The sequence below is a fragment of the Etheostoma cragini genome, chromosome 11 (genome assembly GCF_013103735.1).
Source record: "Etheostoma cragini isolate CJK2018 chromosome 11, CSU_Ecrag_1.0, whole genome shotgun sequence".
NCBI lineage: Eukaryota > Metazoa > Chordata > Actinopteri > Perciformes > Percidae > Etheostoma > Etheostoma cragini.
The window spans coordinates 15,049,297-15,061,373 of NC_048417.1; the positions used below are offsets into that span (position 1 = coordinate 15,049,297).

At 38.3% G+C, this 12,077-nt stretch overlaps 1 protein-coding gene across 9 annotated transcripts in view; it reads right to left on the minus strand.

Moving 5' to 3' along the window:
* Positions 1 to 562: 562 nt before the first annotated feature.
* myo3b (myosin IIIB) overlaps positions 563 to 12,077 on the minus strand; it is a 61,587-nt gene continuing 50,072 nt past the window's right edge. For all 9 annotated transcript variants that reach the window (XM_034885018.1, XM_034885013.1, XM_034885010.1 and 6 more), the window contains 4 exons: positions 7,968 to 8,068; positions 7,544 to 7,590; positions 7,013 to 7,167; positions 563 to 674 (listed from right to left, as the gene is read on the minus strand). In XM_034885018.1, coding sequence (XP_034740909.1) covers positions 7,059 to 7,167; positions 7,544 to 7,590; positions 7,968 to 8,068 — 257 coding nt within the window. In that variant the 3' untranslated portion in view covers positions 563 to 674; positions 7,013 to 7,058. The remainder of the gene's footprint in view (positions 675 to 7,012; positions 7,168 to 7,543; positions 7,591 to 7,967; positions 8,069 to 12,077) is intronic.

Consider the following 12,077-nt stretch of genomic DNA (forward strand, 5'->3'; position numbering starts at 1 on the left):
GGATACAATGTCCAGTCCCCGAGGTAATTCAGTTGCTCCCAACCTTCATCCGTCTTGTGGCAATGCCTCAAGTTTTACAGGGTCACCTCAGCAGTGGTTTGTCTAAAAGAAAAGTTTCCTGCTGCATTTGATGGTAAAATTAACTTAGAGGAACCCCCGCTGCCATAGTTTTCTGCCTGTACATTCGTTTGAACATGGAATCAATCTGTACCATTTATCTGTTTTACACGGCACTTAAAAGCATAAAGCAGAGAGTTGATCAAGGGAAATACTGTTAAGATGTGCATGAAGCTGCATTTAGGGACTAATTCAGTTGTAATAGGAAACAAATCACACGCAGTTGTTGTATCTAAAGGGCAGAAACATCAAGCAGGTATTTTTTTACAAATATGAAAGTTAGACAAAACCATAAGTCAGTTTCTGTTTTTTTTGCACTTTTGACTCATAATCCTCAGAAATCTTATTTCCCTGCAGTTAAAACGATATGAGACATTTCAAGTTCAACAGGTGAAGAAGAAAAAATACTCCAATAGTCTAGTGGGTAGTTTAAACATATTTATTTGATTCATATAAAATGTGGGTTTACTATAAATAAATATACATTTACAACAGATATAAAGGGTGTTGCTGAGTTCGTTTTGGTTAAGGTCCAGTTCAAAGTTGAAGAAGGCAATCTGCAGAAGAGAAAGGGAAAAAACTACATTGTCAATTCTCATTATAAAGCACACTCAAAATTATAAATAATATTGCAATTTTCAAGTCATTTCAGTTCATTTCAATGATATACTACTTATTGTATTGACCCCAAAGGGATTTGAAAGTGGAGCTGCGTGTTATTGTCCCATTTTAAGCAACTGACAGTGAAAACTGTGGATTTGACAGAGTCAGGGGGCAATGCCACAACACAAACCCTTCATATTCTCTGGACAGCTGAGGAAAAAAACAGGTTCCACATCTGTCTCATACAAGAGACATCAGAGAGGACGGGAGTGGTAGGGAAGGTGGTAAGGGTGCATGTGTGAGAGTAAGAGTGAATTCTAGTGTGTGGAAGAGAGAGAGGGGGGAAAGGGAGAAATGCTCAAGGCTACTGGGTACTTGAGCAGCTATAATGGTGTCTCGTATGAGAAAACATCTGTGAATTTCCTCAGTGATCTACAACAATGTATAACTCAGAGCAGTCACTCAGCAGACCTTTGAAGTTGCTGTCTGAGAGAAAGCTGCCATTGTTCGCAGCCCCCAACACACAGAAACTCCAACTTTGGTCTCACTAATTTTCTCTGCAATGCGATACAACTCTTTTTCTCTCTCTCCCTCTCTTCCGAGCATATGAAGCTGGGGATCTCTGCATATTCAAGAGCAAAGAGCAAAGCCTTGGCAATGTGCAGGATTGGCCTGGGGTCACGTAAGGCGGGACAGGTCATTTTACCTTCTCTCAGCCCACCCTGGATGCGTTAATCCAGCCCTAAAGAGGGAAACTCTCCCCTTCTGTTGATAATGTACAAGGTTACAGCCTGCAGTTCTCTCCCAGGAAATATACAATAAAAGATCTCTAATCAGCATATATATACACTGTGATCCTCGGATATTCAGATGTTTTTAGCTTTTAAGAACAGGTGGTTATTTTTATTTATACTTCCTTTTTTTTTATTATTCTTTCACTTAGTGACTAGTTTCCAGGGGGTTGCTGCTCCATAACACAATAAGAATGGCAATTGTTTGCAAAATGTAATTTGTGAAACTTTTAACCTCAATTTGTTTAAGGTTTTAAACTTTCTTCTAACATTACAACACAATTCCATTAAATGTGCTCCTTTTAGTAAATATTTAATTAAAAATGTTACTGTTTTAGAGAAGCAATAAAAACACGAGAGCAAAATAAACTGTATGGAGAAATGTAACCTTTATCTTAACACTATCATACAATATGTTAAATACAAGAAGACATTGACATACACACACACACACACACACACACACACATATATATATAAACATATGCGTCTATAAGAGGTCTGTCTCAACCATGTCAACCAACTTATTTAGCTTTAAAATATCATTACAAATGGTTAAAAATAAGAAGGAAAGAGCATGCAAGAGATATGTAAGCAGGTGATCTTAAGGGGCCTGTAACATAAAAACTGTAAAATGACAATGGGGGGGGGGGTCTCCATGGACAGCTACCCAAATAAGAGAAATCTATTAAATTTTTTTACAGTAATACTGGGCATTAGTTCATTGTGACCTCAATACAAAGATTGCACACTGGGTGACACGTCCCCGATCCTCCTGGCAGTGGCAAAAAGACAAGCTTTCCGCAATGCATCCCAAAGTGAAACAGGGCTGTGGTAATTCTCACACTGTTACCCGTCCAGCGTTTATTCAATGGCAGCTGGTCCTACCATCTGGGAAAGCACCACCGGGCAAAACAAAACAGGTTACACCTTTGGCCATGCCAAGTCTGCTATTGCCCCACTCCATCTACAAACAGAGAGGCTAATCACAATTTCACGCTCTGATTTGTCAAATCCAATTCCAGCACCGGGGGAACCAAGAAAACTTTTAAGTCAATGAATTCCATGGCATACAGGATAACAGCTTTTCCATACTGTTTTTACTGTTCTATGTCAACCTTTAAACAAGCTTTTACACAAATGAAAAGAAAGATGTTTTTCTGACCAAAACATTTGGTCTCCACCAAGACTTGCAGCCAGGAACAAACTCCTATCTCCTTCTGCATGCATTTTATATTCATGCAAATGTTAACAACAAAACAGTGCATAGAGTGACCTCAACAAACAGCAGGTGTGAGGAAGCTGAAACAAAAGCCACCGTAACCTTAATGGCATCCCTTGTCATTAAGAGACCTTTGATGTATGTACTCAACAGACTCTTTTATCTCCTTCTTCCTCACTCTCCTTGTCTCTACCCGGCTTAACCAGTTTTCTTTATTAATGCCGTCTTTGGTGAATGTTCTTTTGCTCACACACATCTGACATCTGGTTGAAACTCTCTTTCTTTGGCACCAATCATTTGCCAGCAAAGATCATCACAACGCTAAGTTTGTAGCCTGGTATCTGTTCGTCCCCTGGCCTCGACGTTGGTAGGAACAATTTTTTTAACAAAAACAATACTTGCCATTAATTCTTTACTTTAAAGCTGTGGTATGCAATCATGATGCACTGTGATATATTCTACTGTGGTGGAAATCTGACATTGGGATATCAAAAGCACGTAACTGCATTAAAACAGTATTTGAAAAGGCTGCACATGAAATACTGGTATTCAAACTCTCCCTTTGAACTCAAAGGATATAGAAACAGGACAATGTTGGCCTAATCATGTTCTCTCTTTGAAGTGAGACATCACAATTAGGTGAAAAGGTAAGTATGCTTCTTTAGAAAATAAAAGCTTTTCATCATTTATTAAGGCTGCAGCTCGAGCGATTTTCATAAAGGTGGTTTAAAACTTTGGATAACAGTGTTTGGGGCTACCTTGGATGTAGCTTTAATGAAAGTGCGGCGCATGAAGCAAATAGCTAAAATGGCAAGAATAACACCAGCAGTAAAGTTAGCCACATTAAAGGAGTCCTCTCTCCCACACCAGATGTTGTCAGATTTAATGAGGAAAAACAAGAGGGAGAAGGATTTACGCAGACGTATTAAAGAAAACACAGGTGTCAGGCCTCTGAAACTGGCTTGACACTGTGTCTGTCCCTCACCGTCCTGTCTACAGAACCATGAGACAACCAGGAGTCCAAGCAAACAGAAGCTTTAGTTCATTAGGTCAGAGCATCTGTCACGAATGTGACAACAGTATTTCATAACATTTGCATTTTGCAACACATAATCAGCTAACCAAGGTAATTACATACACACCTCCGCTCATATGCTAAAGCAGGCAATCAGCCAGGGAGTTAATTTGGCAGGGAAAAACAGGGGAAGAAACACCCACTCTGGAACCATTTGTCACCACAGTCCAACCTTGTTATTCAAGCTAGTGAGCCTATTTGAAATTCCTCTCTGTGGTAAAACAGGGCCAAAATAATCAAGGGAGCATGATCACACTTAATTGATTCAGTGTACTTTTAAGATGCACTACAGGGTGCTGGGGTGACCTATTTTAGACTGCTCTTCAGAGGAACCAACTATCCCAGCAAGGGAGTAATGCACAACAAGGATTTTAATTATTGCAGAATCTGTGGCTACGACCGGAGGTGAAATGCTTCTGAACTAACTATGACACCACATTATAACACTGATAGAGGTCTACTCTTTGGATTTTCTTATCCAAGTTGGGTTTTAGTAGTAGTATAGTTATATATTATAATATTAAATGTATGACTGGGATTTTTTTATCCATGCAACCTAATTATGTGAGCAGGACATCTACTTTGTCTTGATTTGAGAAAATGTTGTCCACAGATAACTGGAACCAAATTTCCAACAACCCCAAGAGGAACGTAACAACAATTTTTATATTATATTATACAAATATTGTATTCAAAATTCAATAAATAAGGAGTGCTTTTGTGTTACATCTCTGGGGTCTTGTCAATGCAGTGGTGGAATGTAACGAAGTACATTTAAAAATGTAAATTTACAAATATACATTACTATCCATAGGGAGTTGGGTTAGGAACCGGAGGGTGGCCGTATTCATGTCCCTGTACGGACAAACGTAAAGAGTGGTATGTGGAGAGGTGCTAGTTCACCTCCTGGGCACTGCAAAGGTGCTCTTGAGCATGGCACCATACCTAACCGCTCAAGGCAGCATACTCCCTTTGACATCTCTCCAATTTCACCTGAGCCTGTTTGTGTGTATTTCAGGCCTTTGTGTAGTGATTTCTAACAGAGTTTAAATTGTAATTCCCCACTGGGGATAACTAAAAAGTTTAAATTAAAATTAAATAATACTTCTGATTCACAACAATTCACAGATAACTAGTGTACTTTTACAAACAAGACTAGTTTCTTTGCATATGATGAACTTACAAAATACAATGCATTGCTATAAAATAAACTGCCAGTATATTTTTTTCAAAACTTTTTCTGTTATTAGTCCTGTACTTGTTATGACTCGTACGGGTGTGTTTTACATGGTTAAATGGCTATTTTAAAGTGAAGTATCGGAATACTTCTTCAATTCCTGTGTACTTCCAGGTTATGTGTAACATTTAACAACGCTTTGGATTAACCATATTACCACGACACACATAGTGGCTGTTCAACACAACAAATAGCATAATTATGATCAGAAAATGACAGGGTTTATAACCACAAGTGTGGGCCAATGATAAAACCAGTGGACTTGAAACCATGTATCATCTTAAAGAGTCAAGTAAAGAAGTGCCTTACATTTCACATTTTTCAAAAATAGAAATAACACATTTAACCAGTGATGCTGAAGTCATGAATCAGACCTCAGTGTCTCAACTCGAGTCTGACCCGCATAATACTGATGATTTGATGAACACTTTGGGTCTCTTTTTTTTACCCACAAGGATTTGTGGCAACCTCAACCTAAGTGTAGCCCAAATCTCCGTCCCGCTATCTAGGCTGCGCTCTAATGTTTTCCCCACCGACTGTAAGGAGGATGAGATCCTCAGTCATACCACCCTACTCTTCCTATTAAGATCAAAATCTCCTCTCACACCCTCGGGTGTCAACAAAGGGAGATGCAGTAAATGATATGTAAATTGAAAAAAATAATAATAATAAAATCCTCCACAAATCAACTTGCTAGCCCTGTATTTCCGGCACTTTATATCTCAAAAAAAAAAATCCTTTTTTAGGGTGATATTAAAAGTGAGGTCTAGCTCTGCCTCTGTGAGGAAATACGTGGTGATTCCAGCACTCAGACAGTACAAAGCCCCTCTAACTACAGCGGCTCACTGTGGGAGAACTCGTAGGGAGAGTTTGGGGTTTCAGAAGGATTTGTCTCTGGATCCATCTTAGACAATAGACATAATGCTCAAAAATAGGTAGATGTTACCAATTCAAGTTAACACCACTGAGTTTAACAAGAAACATGCTGCCTGGAAGATGAGGGCTTCCTCAGACTAAATGTGGAGCAATGCTGAAACAATAAGATTTGTCGAGTGACAGAAAACAACCAATGATCTTTTTACTTTTAAGAAACAAACTGCTATTGTTGTCTTCTATTGAGATAAAACACCAAACCTATGCTGGGGAAAGCTTTAAAATTAAAGGATTTGTTTGCTTTCTTCCGTTTGCGTTATTATAAATGTAGTAGTATGACTGATGGTCAAACACGTGGTCAAAAGAAACAATTTGAAGACATTTGTTTTCTCTCAGGCATTGTTTTCAACGTTTCAGATTGAAGAACCAATCAATAAATAATTAGCACATACACGCCTAATAAGAGTAATCATTTCTTGCAACCATGGCATAGAGCTTAAAAATCTGACATTAAAACTTTAAAATCATCTGACAATTAAAACAAATGGTGCAAAAGTAAGTGTTTCATTGTGACTTTGCAAAAAGTTTTTCATTAATGAAACCTCCTCTCACATTACACATTACATGTTGTCATCGATTTATTTATTGATGCAACATCTGTTTCATTTCACAGCAGTTTTTAAGCTGATTGATCATTTCACCATAATAACATTATACATTTTTGCCACATTGAGAAGCATAATGGCAGCGAGTCAGGCACAGGACTAGAAAAAAGTTTGATAAGAGACATCTGCAGACATCTATAATCAAGCGTTATGGCTAAAAAACTTGAGCTGAAATGGAGAAACTGTGATGGTTAACTAAAAAATATATAGCACAATGCTTATTGAAAACTGTTGTAAGAATTTCAATGATTAGTAATTTGTTCCTGTAAACACTTTCCAACCACTTTGGATTAACAGTTGTGGGCAACACCTGTATAGCTCACTTATTCTGCACTGCTGCTACTTGCTCCACATACAGTACCACAGCACATCCAACACTGAGGATGTTCTTTGGAGTGGCTGTCTGCATGTCTTATGCGTCTGTCTTACCGGTTGACATGGTTGTAAGGCTCAGCTCTGACTGACGAGAAGCCCACTAGAAAGAGTGGGAGGGGGGGGCGGTTGCGTACTCTTCCTCAGGGATCGACTCCACAGTCGACAGTAATTTGTAGTACTCATCTTCTCCATCCAGCACTTTGATTTGACTGTGATAGGAAAGTAAGGGTTGAGAAGTAACGGTGATGCGGAACAGTCTTGATGTGAAAAACTAGACATTTAGAATAGAAACAATATTTGCAGATGCAGCAATGAGGCACGTGTTTCTTAAGTATACTGAGCTGAACCACAATGTAATTTAAAGTACAAATCCAAGTCAGACCTTCAACAATTAAAATTAGCATGCTGACAAAGCCTTAATATGTAACCCCCTCTCTAATGACGCAGAGCAACTGCTCATAAAAAGCCTGTTATTTTCGGCTCTCCATTTACATTATAAGAAAACAACTCCATTTCTGGCTTCTCCTATTCCACAAAGGGCCTGTTCTGTTTAGAGTTGCTGTAAGTAGGAAAGCAGTTATTTACCCAAGTTTTCTCGGCTTCCTCTTGCTCCCCTGGTAATCCAGAGTTCTCTGAGGAAAGGGCCAAGAGCACACAGTCAAAAGATGAGCAGAAAGTCATTAATTTTTAATTCAAAGTGATTTTGTGTTGAATGCAAGCAGATGCTGATAATATCAGAAGTCACAGCATAATTTTTTCTGATCAAAGGGCTCAAGTGAGTCTGATGAAGCATGCATCTTGCTCAGCTTTGATAAACCACATCAATTATTCACCGTGAAGGCAGACATCCTGACATGAAAGCAACAGATAAAGAGCATAAGCACATGTTCAAGACAAGAGGCAGAGAAGCGTGGGGGTGGGGCTCCAGGGTCTGGCACAGGTAGGTTTAATTGTATTATCATGTGGAACCAAAGTCAGACAAAGGCCTTTATTGGCACTTTGAACTCACATTTAGCTGGTTGTAGTACAGGCTGTCTTCGGGGCTATTGAGCAGCTTGGGCTGCTGGCCCCGCCGGCGAGGAGTTCTCTGCTGCAGCTTCATAACTGGACCTGCAACAGAGGAAAAATGAGGGCAGGGATCCAACCAAGCAAAACAACAACAAGCACCGACATGATACTGATGGTGATGACAGGAGCAGTAAACAGAATCTGCCTTCCACTTTTTAAATCTGCACCCTAGTGTGACAAAACGGTAAAAACATATTTTAGATTTATGACGGTTAAGGTTTAAGGTTATGTAATTTCATCGATGAGCTGACTCAATAACAGTTTAACATTACATAAACCACATCTAATTATATCTCTCCTGCAATATGCTAAATAGCTACAATGGAGGAGGCAGAGGTGAGACTGGAATGTGTTTAAACTGAGGCTTAGATCAGATCTTACCACTCATTTTCAATAGAAACAAGTAAAAACTAATGTAGTGCCCGTTACATAAACATGGCAGCTGTGACATCGCAAAATGTTGCTACAAACATTTGCTGGCAAAAATTAACACTGACTGCAGAGTGGTGACACTGAAAAAGTATAGCAACTTTAAAAAGGGCTGATAATCGTATTTGTAATATTATAATAATATTTTGTGGATGTGTAGTCATAGTCTGAGAGTAAATAAAGTATTTTAAACACACTTTATAATAAATATCTATATCAAGTTGCACAACTTAATGTATTGGAACGGAAATCACGGCACAGCATTAAAATGCAGCCAGGTGCTGGTCAAACGCAGACATGTAAAATAATCCAAAATAAAGGTGCTGGTGTTAGTTTTTTTTGTCTTTGTACAGAACCAGGCCAGCTGTTTCCTTCCGTTTCCGGTCTTCGTGCTAAGCTAACCTGCTGCCAGCTTTAGTTCATTCTTAGTGTACAGGATAAGAGTCGTATGAATTTTGTCTAATTCAATTTTGTCATCACCTTTTAGCAAGAAAGTAAATAAGCTTATTTCACCAAAATGTTGACTATTCTTTGAAAGGTTATTTGTAACATTTCTGCATTAAATTGTCTAAAAATGACTACACCTATGTTATATATTTTGTTGAATTGTGTACTTACACTATACCAAATGTTTCCAACATTTTTTGAACCCAGAGAAAATCTGTTTTTTTTTATTTTCGACATGGGACATTTTGTTAAGTAACCTTGGACCCCTCTGGTTCCTCTAACTTCCGTCAAAACCATTGCACCCAGATGATACGTTTGAGAGTACATCATACAATGTCACAGAAAGAGTTACACTCAGTTACCGTAATACTGTTTTTTTCTGCCACATTAATTTTTTTCATTTATTACATGCTAATTACATCACAGTAATACAGCAGAGACCTTATTTATTGATAGTGATTGATTTCAAGATCAATTGATCCAGCTATTACAATGTGCTGGTTGAGAGACAGCTAATGCTAATGCTTGGTGGGTAACATTATAAGGTTACAACATCATTTTACACGCTCATAATTCCACGCAACCTAACAACATTATCAAAAGTTTGTGATTACCATCCATGGTTTTGATTGAGAGACCCCTACGGCAGAAAGTTACATCTTGTACGTTTGAAGAGTGAGTTCACCTAAATCAAAAGTTTTTTTCCAGATGGGCATTGTGGTGCCTCTTATCACAGATAGGTTTGGTTTAATTGTTGAGGTCATAAAATATCTGCATCTGAGACGTTTGCTGCCACCTCAATTCAATTAAAGTTTTTAGAATTTGATTTTTGGCAATTTGGATATATTGACCCTTTAAAGTGAAGTGACAACCATTAGCTGGCCTGTTAAGAGCACATTTCCACCATTCACATTTGAACAAAGGATCTGAAAAAAATCATATGCTGACTCTGCAGATCTACAGGACTCTAGATGTAGTTCACCCTCCTACTTCTGAACCAAAAGACACAAAAGTGAGCCGTGACTAGTCTGTTACACAGAGAAAGAAGTGAGTTACCATTACCCACCCATTGTATGACTTCTTCTCTACTCTGCGCTACTTCTCTTCCGGTAGATGACCAAATCTTCGGCGGAATGACGTTGTTTTACAAAATTGTTCAAAACAGTGAACTAAAGAATTAATTATTCATTCCCCAAAGAAAAGTTAATGATGACTTACTAAATATAAGCTACGTGATAACCTGATCATTCAAACATAAGTCAATTAGGCTTACAATATTCTTCTACTACTGCACATCCAGGGTTTCAAACTCATAGGTTACAAAAGTGTGTTTTAAAGCCGAGACACCTTTACAAGGAAGCATCTATATTTAATGTCAGATAACGTTTCATCTTCTTTGCCTACGTTTTCGGGTGAGACAGGACATTTCTTCATCATCTCTTGCTACCTCGGCTTCTCTACCTTGACTAAAGCTGCATTTGCTTTTTCCATCTTAACACTACTTTGTACTCACTTTGAACAGACCTCATCACATCTCAATCCTATACATCAAAGGGCAAGCTTCCCCCCCATATTTCCTCGGCTTTCTTGATGTTATTCAAACCAGCGCAGGTTTACTAAAGTCACACTTTGTAAATGCCCAGAAAGTTCCAGTCTATTCTGAGATATTAGCTAACTTTTACCGTGAATCTTATCTATCCATGCCTCAGAGGTGCTAACCGTCCACTGTGTGAATCCTTGTCACCCCTGGGTATTAGAGGATATTTGGATAGATCTCATGTACAGAGGAAAAACACAGATGTGTGTTTTCCTCTAAACAAGTAGCTTGGTTTGGCTGCATCGAAAGCATTTAGGTTTAAATATTGCATTGAGATAAATTGTACAGCGTTGCTGCTTTGTGAGACCTAAAAGAGCTTGTCATGTTGGGATGAAACAAAAAAAAAAAAAACAGCACAAATAATATGTTTGCACCTTGCGTTTAAGTCAAACAATATCTGTATGTAGGACATTGTTCTGCTAATGATGCAGAAATGGATTTGACAAGCAAATTTTTTATTCCCCTGAAATTGCATCAAAGCACTCAATCACTAATAATGAATCATATTGTCCTTGAACAAAGTTTCAAAATTAAATTGCTTTGTAAAACAGACTGCAAAGCCTGTGTTTTCAACAAACATTTATCTTGTTTTTCTTTAAAAAAAATAGCAACTTCACAAAAATTAAAGAGTCTGAACTGTCTTCAGTCCAAGCAAGACCCTTTGCTGTACCTAATAGATGAAATCTGTTGTAGGGCTAAATGACTCCGTTCTTATATCCAAAATTGTAATTGAAAAGATTGCAATTTTTAATCGCAGGTGCCACAATCTTGATCCTAACATTGTAATTGTGTCTTAAGAGCTGTAGCAAATGAAAGTTTAACTTTGCGACTGATTTCTGCGGCTATGTGATGACGACTGTCGCCGGTAAATAACTAAGCTAAGTAAAATTAATTCTGTGGGTTGGCCAAACAGAAAAGATACATTATGGCTGTTTCTAGAGTAATATGCTTTCTGCAAGTTGGTGTCTGTACACTTTAGTTAAAATGGTTTAGTCGAGGAAGCAACACCACCATCATTGATAACAACTACCGACATTGCTGGATGGTACGGCCTGTCGGTCGGGCCACCACTTTGGTCTAGACTGAAATATCTCTACAGCTCTTAGATGGTTGTCAGATAGCCATTATCCGTGGAGGATGAATCCTGCTGACTTTTCCTCCAGCGACACCGGGAAATTTTGGAAATCTATGTTGATCGCCAGACTTTTTTCCATCATCATCATCATCATTAGGTCAAAAATTGAATTAGGTTAATACTTTGATTTATGACCTTGTGCTTGCAAAACTGATAACATTCCCACAAGCCAAACTAAGATACATGATGTTTAGCAATGACATGGTCATTGTGAGCATGCTGATGTTAAGATTTAGCTCAAAACCATTCAACTGCATTACTTTTTAGTTTTGCAAAGATGAATTTGTGAATGTGGTTAGTATGAGCAACAAATACAGGGCTGTAGTTATGTTTATACAAAATAATTGCATTTTAAATCACTTATGCAATATTGTTTGAGAAAACCGCAATTAGATGTATTCCTTAAATGGCTCAGCTGCTGGGTATACCGCTGCAGAGCTGGA